The 17,534-nt window shown below is 35.7% G+C and overlaps 1 protein-coding gene across 4 annotated transcripts in view; it reads left to right on the top strand.

Annotated features, from left to right (window-relative positions):
- Positions 1 to 17,246, top strand: part of KLHL2 (kelch like family member 2) — a 57,738-nt gene extending 40,492 nt beyond the window's left edge. For 3 of the 4 annotated variants that reach the window (XM_080591750.1, XM_080591751.1, XM_080591753.1), the window contains 10 exons: positions 4,381 to 4,490; positions 5,907 to 6,023; positions 7,007 to 7,156; positions 7,838 to 7,955; positions 8,571 to 8,768; positions 9,524 to 9,625; positions 10,552 to 10,680; positions 14,974 to 15,114; positions 15,290 to 15,433; positions 16,125 to 17,246. In XM_080591750.1, coding sequence (XP_080447876.1) covers positions 4,381 to 4,490; positions 5,907 to 6,023; positions 7,007 to 7,156; positions 7,838 to 7,955; positions 8,571 to 8,768; positions 9,524 to 9,625; positions 10,552 to 10,680; positions 14,974 to 15,114; positions 15,290 to 15,433; positions 16,125 to 16,153 — 1,238 coding nt within the window. In that variant the 3' untranslated portion in view covers positions 16,154 to 17,246. Of the gene's footprint in view, positions 1 to 4,380; positions 4,491 to 5,906; positions 6,024 to 7,006; positions 7,157 to 7,837; positions 7,956 to 8,570; positions 8,769 to 9,523; positions 9,626 to 10,551; positions 10,681 to 11,249; positions 12,108 to 14,973; positions 15,115 to 15,289; positions 15,434 to 16,124 lie in introns of those variants that run through there. The other variant, XM_080591752.1, reaches the window with a different exon arrangement.
- Positions 17,247 to 17,534: the final 288 nt, after the last annotated feature.

The raw sequence follows: 17,534 nt of genomic DNA, 5'->3' as shown, positions 1-17,534 counted from the left end.
TAGCAACGTCTGTTGCTATGCTTCTGTTACCTTGGCTGCTATGAATTTCATGGTGTTCTAAAAGGCAGTTATTTAAGCATAAAATTGACAAGTAAATCAGATTGTAAAAAATTGGCTTCTGCAGCGTTTAGCTTCTGCCAGTTAAGTTGGCAGAGCTTGTGTCTATCCCTCTGCTATAAGGCTGGTTATAAGGCACTCTTGACCACTGCCTTATGTTATGCCGTTAGCAAAGACCTTTTGTCCCAAGCCAACGATGTGACATTGGGAATTGAAGCAGTAACAACAAAAAAAAAAGTTTAAAAACTATTTGTTTCATTTCCTTGAGAAATTATCATTGTCCTTGTAAGTGAGCATAAGGCTCAGTTCCGAGTTCCATGCTTTGCATCTCTGTTTAAAAAAAAGCTTCTTTCTGAACTGATAATTTTTTCTCAATGTTTCTGGAACATTCCAACTGTTTTTGTAGTGCTAGCACATCAGAAAAAAATGCAAGTACTCTTTTTAGTTTATTAATAAATAAATTAATCTATTTTGTGGAGTAGAAGCAGTTGGCCTAAGACACAGAAGATGCTTATGAGAATTGAGATATTTGTTTGTGATCTTTTGTTTCACAAACTAATAAGACACCAGATCACTGTCATACAAAGATCTAGGAAATGTGAGGGTTGTTGTCCTTTTAGCTGCAGCCTATGGCGCACTGATAAGTTCTGGCCACATTTTTCATGTGTGTTAGTGCAGCTTTGGGAAGATCTTTGGGAGATTTCTGGAAGTGAACAAAATATTAAAAAGTTTTCTGGAGTGTCATCAACTGCTGGAACACATCAAAAAGATGTTAGTAAATGGCTGAAGCCCATTGCTGATGGAAAATAAATGGAGCGGTTTTCAACACACACAGAGACAAACATTGAGAAAGGCCATTGTCATAAAACAAAGTAGAAGATGGGTTACAGGCTTTTATTTTTTACCACCAATATTCTCTGAAAGGTTTTTCATCTGAGGGAACTTAATAGAGACTTTTGCATCTCTATTTGTTTATTCCATTTAGTAAAGGCAGTTAAGGCAGGTAAGGTTTGACTGTAGGTATATAAATGAGAGAAGTAGTGTTTGTGAGTTAATCCACAAACAATTGTAGCATGAAATGTCCAGTGCAAACTTCAGATATAGCATTCTTTTCTATGGAATTGAGAAATACAAAGGCAGTGGCAATATCTGTAGTACTACCAAGACCAGACCACGTACGTTTTAGACAGAAGAGGTAGGTCAAGCACTTGCTGCTGCTGTGTCTATGTAGAATACACATCTCCAGACTCCTGACGAAAAATAACAAAACGTGGTACTTTTATAGCTCCTTTTATCTTCCTTTGCTCTGCAAGATATCTTCATTTATTGCATTTCCAAACATTTTGTTACTAGCTCCTTTCATGTTTTTAAGAACTTCTTTTTTGTCCTTTTAGTGTGTCCCTGAAGCTGAAGTCCCATCCTACTGGTACAGGGCAGATGAGGACAGATCGTCAGCTATCCAGATACAAACTGTCTCTACCAGTTGCGAAAATGTGAAAATCTGGTTTTCATATGCTATTGGAACAGATATTTTAGAAGCTTCCTAAAATGGAAGGGATTTTTTTTTTTTAAGGCAGATTTAAGTTTTGAGGATAAAAAATTAGAATTGTACTTGCTCAGAAAGTGGGAATTTGGAAGCCAAGACCCTGCAAGCTCTTAAGACAGCTTGTTACCAGGCTGCCTGATTCTCAAGCCAGCTGGCTTCAATATCTGGGTAAAGTGGCAAGAAGTCAGGCAGGATTCCAGCATGAATTTGTCAAAGCTGCACGTTGTGTGGAAAATTCTTGTTTGGTGGTGGTGGGGGGGGGAGTAGGTATTTTTCTCTTATGAAAAGTTCCAGCCAGATAGTTCTGTCTGCTTATCTAGGGGATGTTCATGAAGTAGTACATTGCGACAAATAAAAAACATAGCTAGTTTGAGATTTTGCAGGGGTTAGATGCATGAAATGTTCAGTTTGATGTTATTATCTCAGATTATCTGATCTTTCAGATTTTTAGCAATACGATGGGATAATACAAATCCTAATCCAGAAGGCAAAAACATATCCCCAATACTGTTTTTCTCTCAGAATTATTAGAAAAGAAAATATAAAGTTTTTTTGACTCCTAGTGCCAAATCATATTATTTCAAAGTAAGATGCTGATATCCTTCTTGTTAAAGGGAAGTAGAACGGTTTGAATTTCATAAGAATTATTTTTATGTATGTATATATATAAAAAAAAAAATGCCTCTTGTCTTCAGTGCTTGAAGTGTTAGATAAATTGCTGTTGGCGGATTTAATTGGTGTTTCTGAGTTTCCTTATTCTTGTTTTGTTTCTTATTATTTTGAATAATCCATTTAGCTGTAATTTCAGTTGGCTTCTGTCAAAAGGTTATCTATCAGTCAGTTAAGATGGTTTCCTTGGCAACAAGAAGTCTGGTTCTTAAGAGGCAAATGATTTCAACTTACACTCCCACTTTTTTTTTTGATGGCTAAAATTTATATAGCAGTCTGCCCTCCTATTCTCCTATTCCTCCCCCCGCCTTTTTTTTTTTTCATTTAATTCAGCTGAGAATTTGTTTCGAGGTATTGCTTGAAAAACCTGAGCATGTAGCTATTGACCGAGTAGTTTGTTTTAGCTTCTCCTTTTTTCACTCCTCTCATCTCTTAGCTCTTGACCATATGCCTTATTTCATGCTTGAAGCACAGAGGCTGGCATCCATTAAAACAATCCCTTAGTTTTTGTTCAAGTACTTTATTTATTTATTTATTTATTTATTTATTTACTTATTTTCTCCTACAGTTCTCTTCCTAGCGTGAAGACAGAATTCAGCTTTTCAAAGTAATACAACAAATGTAGATTCTCAACTTTCCCTCTTTTTGTTAGGGCTGGATCTCTTCCTGTTCTTTAGAGCATGTCATAAATCTAAATCCCCTTTTGAAATAGAAGGCTTTTGTATATATAAATTTATCCACGCATTTCTAGTTTATGAACCATATCTTGTTGGATATGATGCAGTGTTGGATTGGCTTTCTCAAGGGAAGATGAATAAAGCTTCTGAGATTTGGATGTGTTTTGCTTCCCCTTTTTGCTTCCCTCTTAACTCAGCTTCTGAGTTCAGTCAGATATGCTGTTTTGTGGGACCGTCACTTAAAATTTGGAGTTTATGATAAAGCTTAATTTATGCAAATTACAGTTTTCAATTTCTATTTGCAATGTGCAAATAGTAAAATTCAGCAGATATTTATTTCAGTAAGTGTATCTCTCAGAAAATTCTACTTCAGCTCAATGAACTGCAAATTTGTCATCTGAAAAACAGAGTTGGACATAAAGATTGGTAAGGGGTAGAACAGTAATGGTAGTGTTACGAAACTTGATAGTACTTCTCCTCATGCTTTCTCTCCCATAGCTTGAAATGCTGCAGAAAGTACTACCTGTCTATCATGATAAGAGAATGCTGCAGAACTGGAGGGACTTGTGGGGATTATGTCTTCATGAATGGAAAAGCTGATGGGATAAGAGAAAAGACGAGGACTATCTAATTAAAATAGAGATGAAGGATAAAAGGAATAACGAATGATTTTGAGTAGACAGATTGTGGCTTTTCCTGTCATTGTGTTCAGCAGTAGAACGTGGTGATATTCACTGAAGACTGATTAATGAATGGTAAACTGTGTGTTAAGTTTAGATGTGGGTTTTTGTTCAAGGAAACAGATTATTGCTGCAGAAAGGTATTAAAGTCAAGAATTTAACAAGGTGCGGGGGGGGTGGATTGCATCTCACTGAAACTCATTGTTTAGTGGAGTGCTGGCAAGGTAAAATATCATCATTCTGACTACCAGTCTCTAATTTTTCATGATTATAGTGAGATTATTATGAGAGGAGGTCTTAGCATATTTACTTCTCATATGTGTTCTTGGACTTTTGTCTGAAGCTATTTATGTTGCTTGTTTGAAGGAACAGGATGCTGAACTAGATAGAGGACAGGAGTTGCCATGCTGCATTAGATTTATCTTTTTATGCTCACTAGTCTTTACTAAAGCTCAGAAAAGCTGTCGTACCCTGAAAAATTCAACTTCTTGATCTGGAAGCACCCTACATTTTTAAAGTACCTTCACAGAATCCAAGAACGATGGGACTTCTGGGTTTATATTTAAATATAAATGCTGTGTTCGAGACCAAGCTTTAACCTATGTAAAATGTATTAAGGTATTGCATCTAAATGTGACTAAATAGCATGCATATTGAATTGTTTCCCTCTTTTTCCTCTACTGCTGTAATGTTCATTCTTGTATACATGTAGTGCTGTATGTTAAGAGTACTTTTTTTTCCCTCCAAACAGAACAGCACTTTTCTGATGTTGTACTTAGTGAAGAATACCTCAATCTCGGTGTAGAGCAGGTGTGCAGTTTGATATCTAGCGACAAACTTACAATTGCCTCAGAAGAGAAGGTAAGAGCACCTGTTCCACAGTATTCTTTTTATCCTTTTGTATAAGAGAGTGAGCTTGTTCTTACTGTTTCTGTAGACTGGATGCATTCTTTGTTTCCTTGGTGAAATTAAGCATGTATTGTGTTTATTTAAAGGATTTATTTCCCCCAAGTGTTGTCAGTTTGATGCTGAAAATTAATCTCCACTCTTAAAAATCCTAAAACTGTATTAAATCACATAATCCTCTGTTCCTTGAAAAAACTGGAAACTCAGTTGAATGGAAGTTCTCTCTCAGCTTCAGCAGAACAGAGAACACATGATATGTCACAGGTTTAACCAACTTATCCCTTGGGATACCAAGGGATAAATAACTTAGAAATAGTAGTTTGAAGAACAAGTATATGCCCTCTACTAACTTCAACGTAAGCACTCCCACAAAGGAATTAAAAATGGGCACTTGTATGTGTGGGGCTGTTTAGATTAACTGAACAATATGTGTTGCAAAGGAGATGGCTAGGTAGCTTGGTATAGCCAAACTTAAGTTTGAATACGGCTTGGCTCACCTTTAGCTAGATCTCATCATTTCATTTGTGAAACTGATCTTCAGTGAGGCCAGCAGATGTCCTTGAACCTCTAATGATTTTTCTGTGTAGATGCATTTGTTCTGAGCTTTTGAATCCAGATATTATCAGTTAAAAATACATTGTCTTCCTTTGTCCAAGGAGTATGTAGCTGTACCAACTCTGCTCAAATGAGCCTAAACTGTATTCAAAAGCATGTTTGGATATTGATTTGATGGCTAGATAGTGTTTCGTGCTAAACTCTTTTTTTTATACATTGGAGAAACTCTGAATGTAAGAATGATCTGTTTAACCTGTAATTAGCGAGGTCACATTGCTGTCCCCATAATAATCTGAAGGGCCGGACTGATACAAGCAATGCTACTTCTGTGGAGTATAATTAAAGTTTTAATGCTCAAGCATATGATCAGCTGTTGTGCAATATAGGAGAAACCAAGCTTGGTACTGCTTCTTCTAGTAAGATTCGATGATCAGTCATCTGAGTGATGATGTGGCATGTCAATCCTCCAAGACAGGAAGAAAAATAAGAGAATTACAATATCTCTGCTGCTTTATTGTTTGTTTACATAGTTTTTATTGGATTTACAGTATTAATGTATTAATTATTGTGTGCATTTTGTCAACTAGCCTTGAAACACTAGTAGAGATGTGGTGTAGAAAGAGACTGCCTAATGCATCTTAAGAACTTTTTATTGGATAAATATGCAAATAATGAGAGTTGTAACTGCTAGGGTTTTTTTTTTTTTCTTACATTAGGAATTGTAGTAAAGTAAAAGCTATTTTTGGGGAGACAGTGATACTTTCATAGTCATGAATCTGTAAGTCAAGGGACTCACATTTGTTTGTTTTCTGGAAGGTATTTGAAGCTGTGATAGCATGGGTAAACCATGACAAAGATGTAAGGCAGGAGCTAATGGCACGCCTGATGGAGCATGTTCGGCTGCCTTTGCTTTCCCGGGAATATTTAGTTCAGGTAAGCAAAAAGGAATAGTGATTCTTGAGCATGTGAACATTTCTGTTTATTTTTTTTTAATGCCAGGTGAATATTTTTAAATTTAAACAGTGTAATGTATTGTGTTACTGATGGTAAAAATAAACAAGAAACCACCACTGTATGTGCGTGCACGTGCATTCTTACAGTCAAATGGGGGATTGTCAAACAGGGGAAGCCACATGCATGTAATTTGTTTGTTCGGGTGACTCCTTGTCATGGCACACTAGTAATTTGAATGATCTAATTTGCTGAGGTCAAGTTACATTTCATTTGTAATATGATCATAGGATAGAATCTTTAAGGTTGGAAAAGACCTTCAGGATCATCTGGTCCAACCACGATGTTTGATACAACACTTAAATTTCAGAATTGTATCTATTAAGTTGGTTAGGACTTAAATGACAACGTAAACATTTCTTTACCTGGTTCAGATATAATGGTTGTTATTTATTTTTATTTTTAAAGTTCTGTGACATCATTTTGACTATTTTAGTGTTAGATCAAATATTTAAGATTAAAAAAAAAATCAGCTCACCATTAACATTGAATGGTTGGTAGGTGTTAAGTTTTAGAAATCTATCTTTGTGATATGAATTTCTTCCACTTTGTTTTTGTTGTTGTTGTGGTTTGTTAAAATCTCCCCTCCACCCCCACCTGCAGGTGTTCTGTACAGTCTTGTATTTGAAAAGTCAAGAAACATGTCTGATTGTGAGCAGTCTCACTGTTGTCTAACACTGTTTCTTCCACATACTAATTAAGAGAGTCTACATCTCCTGATTTCTTGTCAATGACTGCATATTGTCATCACATAAATTTATGTCTAAATGTGGTTAAACTACATTCTAAAAATTCAGTGATATGCATTTGTTCCTGTGATAAAGGCTTTATTACACTTCAGATTGTGATTTGTGTTTTACTTCCTTAACATGCTCAGACCTTGTTAAACTTCTATTAACAAACAGAGAGTTGAAGAGGAAATATTGGTTAAGAACAGCAGTGCTTGTAAAGATTACCTCATTGAAGCTATGAAGTATCACTTGCTGCCAACTGAGCAACGAGCATTGATGAAAAGCACTCGAACAAAATTGAGAACGCCTGCTAGCCTTCCAAAAGTAAGACACTTATTTTTTCCAATGTACTTATTTCTTTAAACTCTACTTTAACAGATTTGATGACAGCATTACCATCACTTATTCCAGTAAAAATTTCCATATCGGAATTATTTGTCACAAAAACATAAAAATAAAAAAAAAATGCACAGATGCTTCTGAGTTGTGGCATTTTATTTTATTTTTTTTAGCTAAGTATGATCTTTCCTTCATTTTAGAAGAAAACAAAACAAACGTCTTCTTTCCAATGATCAAGAAGTTTTGTCATAGTATTGTGGCAACTATAGTAATGGACTAGGAGACTTCATTCAGCAGATTTAGCACATTTACCTCAAAGGAACCAAAGAAGGCTGTTTTGTGATAGAATTTCACATTTCCTTTGAATATCATAGATAGTGAATTCTCATATCTACAGTCGTACTAGGATGTGAAGATATAGCAGAATCTGCTTCATTCATGGGAGGTCTGCCTAGATTGCTTCCTGCTTTTCTACCTCAAATATTTCATCTAGACACAATAATTTCAAATTGCTTGTATTTTTCAAAAAAAAAAAAAAAGTTTCCTACTTTGCAAGACTCAACTTGCTTATTTAGGAGAACCATCCTTTATTTTTTAAAACTTTTTTGATCTTTCAGGTGCTATCATACATACGGAAATAATTAACAAATATTATCTCCCTTTCAGTTGATGATGGTAGTTGGAGGACAGGCACCAAAGGCAATTCGCAGTGTCGAATGCTATGATTTTAAAGAAGAACGCTGGCATCAGGTGGCTGAGTTGCCTTCCAGAAGATGTAGAGCAGGTACGTAATGCTTCAGAATTAAGGCGTCAATATAAAGCACCCTATGTTCCTTGGAACAGTAATTAAGATACTTATCTGAGAAGGGCTAAGTGTTGACTTCAGTGGTTGTCCTTCAAATTCGAATGACAGATTTGCTAGTCCGGATCTATACAGGTTTGTTTACTTAATCTTAATTTGTGTTTTGTTTTGTAATCTGTAGAATAAACTGCTTCTTCACCTGCCACAGATACAGGGGCTAAAAGTACTAAAATATTAATGTGTTATAATAATGAGCAATTTTATTATTAAAATACCTTATTATTAAATTAGATGAAGAATATGAGGTGACCACCTGATACTAAAAATGTGAAAATCTTAAAATAGCTGAGATACCTAATCAAGAAGAAATTCTGCAAGCATGATTTTCAGGAGTATGAGACATTAGTAACAAAAAAAACCATCAGAACTTCTAGTACTTAATCTGAAGGGAGTGTGGCTTTTTGACACTGTCAAAAGCCTGTGTAGTGAGTACTGTAAATTGTGTCAAGTATCTGCATGTTTAAGATAGTACGGAATAAAATAATTGACAAAGAGAAAAAAAAATGCTTAACTTTCCTCACCATTTTCCTTCTCTAGGAATGGTGTACATGGGAGGCATGGTTTATGCTGTCGGTGGTTTCAATGGTTCTTTGAGAGTTCGCACAGTAGATTCCTATGATCCGGTGAAGGACCAGTGGACAAGTGTTGCTAATATGCAAGACAGGAGAAGCACCCTGGGAGCAGCCGTATTAAATGGACTTCTTTATGCTGTGGGAGGATTTGATGGGAGTACAGGTATTTTGGCCTTTATACACTGCCTATTACTTTTCATTATTCTTGACATAAATGCATCAAATTTGAATGACTCTTAGCAGTGAGAAAACCAAGCATGAGGGTAGCCTAGCACCTTGTGGTGCGGAACATGCATTAGTTGTCATATCCTTCCACCCAGTACTGAACAGTGGGCTGTTCTCTCCAATCTAAGACTTCAGGCATCATGACTGGTGAATCTTTGACAAGTTCCCTTTCAGTAGTCCAAGTTCCTACCTCAAGGAACATGAGAGCAGAAAAATTTTCTGGTCTTTTTTGTCCTGTTTGCATGTGAAGTATAATTCTGCATTTTCATGTAGTGTAAATAGGATTATGAACAGTGTTCTTTGAATTGTGGGAAGATGTTGTACATACACAGTTCATTCTCTTCACAGATGCATTAAACCTTTTGTGCAGAGATGACCCTTTTCCTTAATAATTATTATTGATGAGCATGTGCATGTGTGAGAGAGCACTGTGACTTAGTTAAAAATCTAAAAAAAAAGAAGAATTTTTTCAGAGTACCCCAAAAGTTTTTACTAATTTGCCCATTTTCAGACACCAGGAATATGATGACTGTATTTGACTATCTAAAGGATACTTGTTATGCCTTTTGCATAGTATTTAACAGTTCTTAAATCAAAATAATTTGAATTTACAGGTATGATGAATTTTCTGGAAGGTAGACAGTACATTGCACCTAGATTTGTGGAGCAAATAATGTTATATTGTTTTCACAGGTTTATCATCAGTTGAAGTTTACAACTTAAAGACTAATGAGTGGTTTCATGTAGCTCCAATGAACACAAGAAGAAGTAGTGTTGGAGTAGGTGTTGTTGGAGGTAAGTTGACAAATTATATTAAAAAGGAGGAAGAGGAATGCAATCCTTTACCTTATTATCTTTCCCCATTTTAGAAAATGTACTTCAGATTTAGGTTTCTACTCAACCTTGACATTCAAATGGTAGGAGAAATACATAATCATTCTACTTTGTTTTGTCAAGCTTTTAGCATAGGTGCTTTAACTTTTTCCAGAGCTTGAACTGTGCATCAGGTGTGTCAGAGGCCAGCTGACAAAAACTGTGCTAACCATGCAGGCATGTCAGCAAAGCTAGAGAGCCTGATAGTGATGTAGCACTGCACTGTTGTCAGTTACGTTATCTGTGACTGACTTTGCTGGTTACATGCCAGAACAATGTCAAGGACAGTGCCAGGAAAACTGCTGACTTTCAAGGGCAACTTGGTGGTGAATAGCTTGGATATTGCTTGCACAATGCAGACGTGGGCTGGCTAATAGCTCCTGAAATGTTTTTAGGCAAGTTTTTTTTTTTTTAACTGCATAGGAACCACTGCTCTTTCTCATCTGAAAATGCAAACTGTACAGCTAATTTTCATAGGAAATTTTTTGATGTTTCTAGGAAGCCTATCGGTGAACTTCCAATGTTGGACATACTTGAATTAGTTTGCCTTTGGACAATTCCTAAATTATAAACAGAATAAAGTACCTTTGTATTTCAGCTAGGCAATTCAAAATCTTTTGACTCACGTTGCTTTTGCAAGGTATAGTCTGCCTCTTGCCTCCTAAAAATGACAAGAACCATAGAGTGCTATCCTAAACAACTGACAAAAATACAATCTCACTATAACTGATTGATGACAGGTACTGAGTAGTAGCTAATTCAGAGAACAATGATTTCCCCTCTACATGTGTGACAGTACAGTCTGTGTGCATCAGAAATTTGCAGATTTCTGTTGGTTACCCTTCTAGGTAAACTGTATGCTGTTGGGGGCTACGATGGGGCATCGCGTCAGTGCCTTAGTTCAGTCGAATGCTATGATGCCAATACAAATGAGTGGAGCTATGTTGCAGAAATGAGCACTAGACGGAGTGGAGCAGGTGGGTGAACGAGACTCAGTGATCATAGTAAAAGTGAAACAGATTTGTGGTTTTAAAATTTATCTGAAAATGTAAAAGGTAAGCTAAAGTCTGAGGCTTAATGGAATGTGCTAGCCTTAAATGGCTGACATATTGTAGGTTATAATTACAAAACTTCCTACAGAGTAAGATTCAGTTTGCTGATAGTAGATATCTTTCCTTGCTTTCCCATACTTTCAATATTCCTTTTCTTCCCATACTGTCTGATGTTGTTAACATATACATGAATATGCATGGCTTGTAACAATCAATGTAGTATCTGCTAAATACTGAATTATCAAAATCTAGATGTTCAGGATGAGACAATGTTATGTCTTCAAAGATGTCTCTTTGCCAGTATAGGTCTGATTTTTCTAGTAGTGTTTTCAGGTGGACTTTACATGTGAATTGTGACTAGATTTCCAGCTCCCTGGAGGACTTGTTTTGCATTCTGATTCACTGCAGGAAATATTGTCCTTGTTCATTCTTAAGTTTGTATTACTGGTTTCATCTTATTACTTCCACTTATGTACCCTTTGTTTCATCTTCAGTAATTCTTCTCATCACCTGATGTTTACATCCTTTGGATATGTATAGGCTACTGCATGTTATCCTTCCTTATCGTTTAGCCAAGGTATATCCATTTCTTTTATAATCTTAAAAATCCCTTCTGTATTTTTATATATTTTTTTCCCTCTTGGGATTCTGAGTATGCATATTTCTCTTCAGAGACATCAAAAGTGCCTGTGGTATTCTGCTCTTGTTTAATGAAATGTTATTTCCAGAGCTCCAAATCGAAGCTAGCGTTTTCATTATCTATTATGGATTCAAGTCTTATTTACTGTTCACTGTCCTCTATTTGTCTTTTGGTATTTCAGGTTTTTTCAACTCGCTGAATTTATTTTTCTAGATGCATTCACACGAACTTTTTCAAGTCATGTTGCATGATATTATTTTTCTACATTTATTTTTTTTCAATTGTTTAGATTACTTCTTTGCCAAGTACTCAGTGGTGCTTTTTAGCAACACGTTTCAAATATCACCGGATTGTGTTCACATGCTTCAAAATTGAAAGAGATGTTGCTACAAATAAAACTGGAGGGACTTCCAGGACACTCTGTACATGATTGATAGCTATCCCAGCTTTACATTATTATAATGCCTCCCATTATTCTTTATTTATCAACTCTGAGTAGTTTTTAATATGCACAATAATGTTTAAAGTCAGTCCAAATTATTTCAGTAGGTTTTACGTGACAGTATTAACCTCATTACTAAAATTAAAATACTTAGTTGGTAACTTAATTTCAGTTAATATCCTTACAAATCAGCAAGCTGATAGGTCTCTTATTGCTAAAAATTAACATTTTGATTGTTTTTAAACAAAAAACATCCCAGTAATAAAGGAAGCACAATATGGTGCATCTTGATAAAACAGGGTTGTCTTGTGAAACTTCTAGTTCAGTTTGTGTATCTTGTTAATAAATGCTGGATTAAAAAACAGCCAGAGTTGCAGTAAGGCAGTTGTCTAATATTGGCAAGTTTAGAGGAAAATGTTTACATAAAATGGGCAAATTACTTGAATTATCGTAAAGACAAATAGTGTTGTTTGGTTCTGACAAAGGTTCATTTTGCAATCTGCCAGCAATCCTGTTTTCTCTCTCTTAAAAAAAAATGAAAAAAAAGGTCCTATACTAGATATTTGACTTTTTTCTTTTTTCTTTTTTTTTTGATGTTGAGTTAATTCTACAAGCCTAAAATGTAGTGCCTTAGATACAATAACTACAGGGATCTTTCTGCCGCTCTTCCCTATTCACTTGCCCTACAGTTGAGGACCTTGGCTGTTTACTCAGCTCTGCTGCTGTTTAAAAAAGAAATGGAGAGGAAAAAGGTAAATCTAGTCAGTTATTTCAGGTTCATATAATTGAGGAAAAGAATCAATATTCAGAGTGCCACTCTGTTAAATACATGGAACATTTTGCTTGTACTTGGGGGAGGAGGGGGTGGTAATGTGAAAATCATGACTGTTGACTGAGCTTGGCTGTAGCCGCCAGATATCTCAAAACACTGGGGCTGTTTCACCTGGCAGCAGTCCTGGTGTTGGACTAGTAGGTACCAACTAAAGATAATTTAGCTTCCTGCATTAAAACTATGTATCTCTGGTCATCTCCAGGAACTTAGACCCATCTATTCTGTTCCTACTGCTCCATCTTCTTTCAAAAGCAACTTCAGAGGTTAACCCTCAGTTACTCTTCTCCAGTACCAATTGCATCTCAGTTGATCAGAGTGGAGACAGATCTGTTTCTAGCAACGTGTTGGGATGAGGAACCTCAGATCCAGATATAGGCCATTTGGGAGGGATGAGACAGATAAGGCAGGGCCCTAAAAAATGGGCAGGAAAGAAAAGGAACAGAGGAGAACTCAGACAGCAACAAGAAGATACAGACGGAAGGAGCAAGAAATAAGGTAGGGCTTGGAACCTGGGTGTAGGATTAAGGGAGAATGAAGAAACCAAGAAATGAAGAATGTTACTAAAAATAAGGATCTGCCAAATAAAAAAATGGCAATGTAGCAGAAGGAAAACTATATACACTAAATAGGAAGGTCAGTAATTATACAGGGGAAAAAAAACCATACAAAACCACAAAAAACAGGTGGGGAGGAAAAATAACAAGCACATTCTTTTACTTATCTACTTGATTTATATCACATCACACATTTAAACTAAATATCGTAGCTCTCTTTCTATCTCTGTAATGTTTAATGCTACAAAAGATGAATGTTGTATTATCCTGTCGAATAAAGTGAGATCAGAGTGGGAGAAAGAAAAGCTGTCAAACTGTTCTGTGACATGATAGCTAGAAATAATAGCAATCACAGAGGAATTAAATTAACTGGGATGGATACAGGGAAATATCACTACTGAATGTCACTGATGAAGCTTTAGATAGCATGATTTATAAATCAGTGTCATACTAAGAAGCTGTTTTTCAGATTTGTAGTACCAATTAACTCTTCCATGTTTACTTCCCCTTTTCTTTTAATTATTGAAATCTGTCCTTTTAGTAAGATAATTTAATTATTTCATCAGGAGTCATTTCTCTTCCCATATAGGAGTGGCCCATAAACACAATCTAAGTGATATATTTTCAGAGATGTTTCAGCTGGCTTTTAAGGTCTCAGAGCTTTTTTTTTTTTTTAACACAGCATTTTTTTTCCTCTGAAAGTCTTAACTGATGTTTTGTATTCATATTTGCTGTTTCCCTTACTTTTCAATAGAGATTTTAAGCAGTGCCCTTTCCACAGAGCCCTTTAAGAAGTAATTAAATAATTAACAAATCTGTATCTCATGCTTTGAGTTTCATAATCTTAAATATGGACAAGTATTTCCCAATGTACTTTCATAGGAGTGATGTTTAATTGTCTTTGTTGTCCATCACTCACAGTTTTAATACCAAAATATTCCACTTCTGAAGCCTGTTATGCTTGGGTTATAATAGCGCATTATAAAGTGAGGAATAAATAAACAGGCCTTCCTTTTTGTTTCCCGTTGCCATCTTGTCCATACGTGCTGCCTAACTGGCAAGTAGATCTAGACTAGCCTTATTTATTCCTTCATCCCAAGCTTATATATTGGTTAAACAAAAAAAACCCAACCCTTTTATTGTAAAGTAAAGGAGACACAAAATATACTTTTGAGTATTTTGATCATTGAAGCTTGGTTCAAGGAAGTTTGGTGTCTTCCAGATCTGGAAGAGGAAGGTACTCACTGTAATTGTTCACATATGTTTCATATATGTTTATAAGGTATTCCAGCACTTCAGTGGAAACAATCCTATTGTTTAATGTCTGTGCATTCAGTTTTTATCCTCCATAGTGCATAGCTCTTATTTTCTAAAAATTCACTTTCACTTTATCATATTGTCAAATTGCCATATGCTGCCCAAGCATACTGTGTCATTTACTGTCATTTCTAATTAGTCCTAAATTTCAACAGTCCTCATTTTCCTGCAAATTTATTTATTTTTCTCCAAAGTTTTCTAAATGTTGTGTTGCAGAGCAGCTCTGGTCATTGAATGCTGCAACTGTATTGGGCATGCAGGACATTTTTATCAGTGTCTTGCTTTAGTTGCTTTAATGTATCCTCACTCAAATGTCTTCTGAAATAGTTCCTAACATTGGGTGAAGGTTTTATGTTAATGGATGTATTTGTTGTTTCTTTGTATCAGTCAAACCATGCTCCAGTTAATTTTGAGTATTTTCATATATTCACAGGTGTTGGTGTGTTAAACAATTTATTGTATGCGGTAGGTGGTCATGATGGTCCTTTGGTAAGAAAAAGCGTGGAAGTGTTTGATCCTGTCACCAGTACATGGAAGCAGGTTGCGGATATGAACATGTGCAGAAGGAATGCAGGTATACGCAGCAATTACTTCAAAATACCAGTGGTATCATTTGGTGCAAATGGCATGTTCCTTTTCGTTTAAATGGATTTCTGCTGCTTTGATGATGTCACAGCATAGAAATCATGATTTAATGAGGGGAACAATCCAAATATTAATTTTCCCAATTGGTTTCCTGTATTCTTTAGGTGTTTGTGCTGTAAATGGTCTCTTGTATGTAGTTGGAGGAGATGATGGTTCCTGTAATTTATCAACAGTGGAATATTATAATCCAACAACTGATAAATGGACAGTTGTGTCATCTTGTATGAGTACAGGAAGGAGCTATGCAGGTAATGTATAATTTTTTTTTTTAAACGGGCTTTTTACAATATGCTGAAGAGTAGCTGCGATATTTGGCAAAATATTCAAACCAAGTACTGTCTAAAATAAAACCTAAGATACTAGTATGGGTATGAAGAATCTGCTGGTTCATTTTGAATGATGAATTCAAACAACTATTCACTAAAATGAAAAAGGTATTAAGCTGTATTCAAGAGGGATTTAGCATATAAGTGATGAGTCAGAAAGAAGATTGTAGTGTGACCAGTTTTTTTTTTTTTTTTTTTTAAAACAAGAGCTTTGCAATTGTGTCTCAATCTGCGGGGGTCCAATTCTGAAGTTCTTTGTGGGGATTTGCTATTTAGAAAATGAGAGTTGTTTGAGGAATCTTTTCCTTTAATAACTGCAGTCTCTCAAATGAGTTATTTAAGTTTATGTAAAAGATATATTAACTGTAAGGGTAAGTAGAGTTGAGCAATGGCTGATTTTTTTTTTTCAAATCATAGAAACTTTCAAAAACACTTCATTGATTCAGACAACTTTCTGTCAGATAAATTATGGAAAATATGAAAAATTGATGCTGATGTGCTGTTTTTCAGTCCTATGCTAGTTGCAGTATATTATTGACTTTGATATTCTTAAATTTTTTTTTCAACGAAAATACTACCTAAAGATTTATGCCTTTTTTTTCCCTCACTCTAGGTGTTACAGTTATTGACAAACCATTATGATCAGTAAAGGGATTTTCAACTTGATTATGCACTAGAAGCAGTCTTCAACAAGTGTATTTGAAGTGACTGAGTATCTAAGCACTTCTCTACTTGTAGCTGCACCTTGAGTCACAGTGGAAGACGTGACTGTCTACAATTACAGATGACGGATGATGAAGATTACTCTAGGTAGAAGCAATGCGTAGGATTATTCTGCGGTTGAACAGGAGCTGATTGAATTTTTTGAAGTCTAGTGGACCATTTTTTTTTTTATTGGAAGGTCTTCAAACACAAAAGCCACTTTCATAAGGATTGACTTGTGTCAGTCATGACTGAGAAACAGATCGTTGGTGAAGAATGGTGTGTATTCTGGTGAAAGTAAATTTTTGTCTCATTTTTTCCAGAGACTAATAAATGTATTTAAAGAAATGAACCGTAAGTCTTCATAGTAGGTATCGAATCCCACCTCAGTAATTCAAGCTGGCATGGGGTAAACTTGTTTCCTTTTATAAAACTTTTGTTACATAATTCTAATACGTGCATATGTATGTGTGAGCATAAGATGCTTTCTATTGAAGTTCTTCAAAACCTGATTTTATTATTTAAAATTTGGCAGAGTACTTTGAATATGCCGGTACTATGTTGTAAAACAGAGTTGTATTTTTTGATATTTAACAATGCTTAACACTACTAATTCCCACTGAAGGAGATCAGAGATGGCATATCGATTCTTGAACAGGTGTAATTTCAAGATCTTTTTAATAAAAATGTTGTCTGTACTTAGGATTTTTTTTTCTGTTCAATTTTGGTCACATTTAAATGTAACTTCTTTCTTAACTTTTTATGCAAAAGGCAATTTGGCATGAAAATAACTGAAAATTTATAATGAATGTATGAAATTAAGTTGAAACTTGCATGGTACTAAGGTCTATTTATGCGTGTAACCTTAGCTTCTGTAACCTAATATCTGCATATACTGTTATGTGGCCACGCTCTTTAGAGCAGCTGACTTTGATTTGTTCCTGGATGGCCTCCTTTTAACATGACCAAAGTTATTGTCATATCCAAGATATTTTCTTCGAATAAAAATTTGTATTTTGTTTCCTAATGCTAACACTTTGCTTAAAGCTTTGTTTGTCAACACGAGCCTCAAAAGCACTCTGCTATCACCGAAGAGAGGTCAGGGGAGAGACCACCTCAGGGGAATTAGTAGTAAGGCTTGGGGCTGGGACGTGTGGTGCTGTTTGATGCTGACAGCTGTGTCTGTGCCACTTTTGGGACTGTGGAAGTTCCTGTGGAGGAACTACGTGCGCAGTGCCAGCAGGCTCATGGCTGAACCATGGTTGAGGCCAGAGCTCAGCGGCTGCTCGCCTACGCCCGGGGGGTTGCGGTGCAGCCACTG

The sequence above is a fragment of the Anser brachyrhynchus genome (genome assembly GCF_964034855.1).
Source record: "Anser brachyrhynchus genome assembly, chromosome: 4".
Classification (NCBI taxonomy): Eukaryota; Metazoa; Chordata; class Aves; order Anseriformes; family Anatidae; genus Anser; species Anser brachyrhynchus.
Note: the sequence above shows the minus strand (reverse complement) of the source record. Positions and strands in the feature narration are given on the sequence as shown.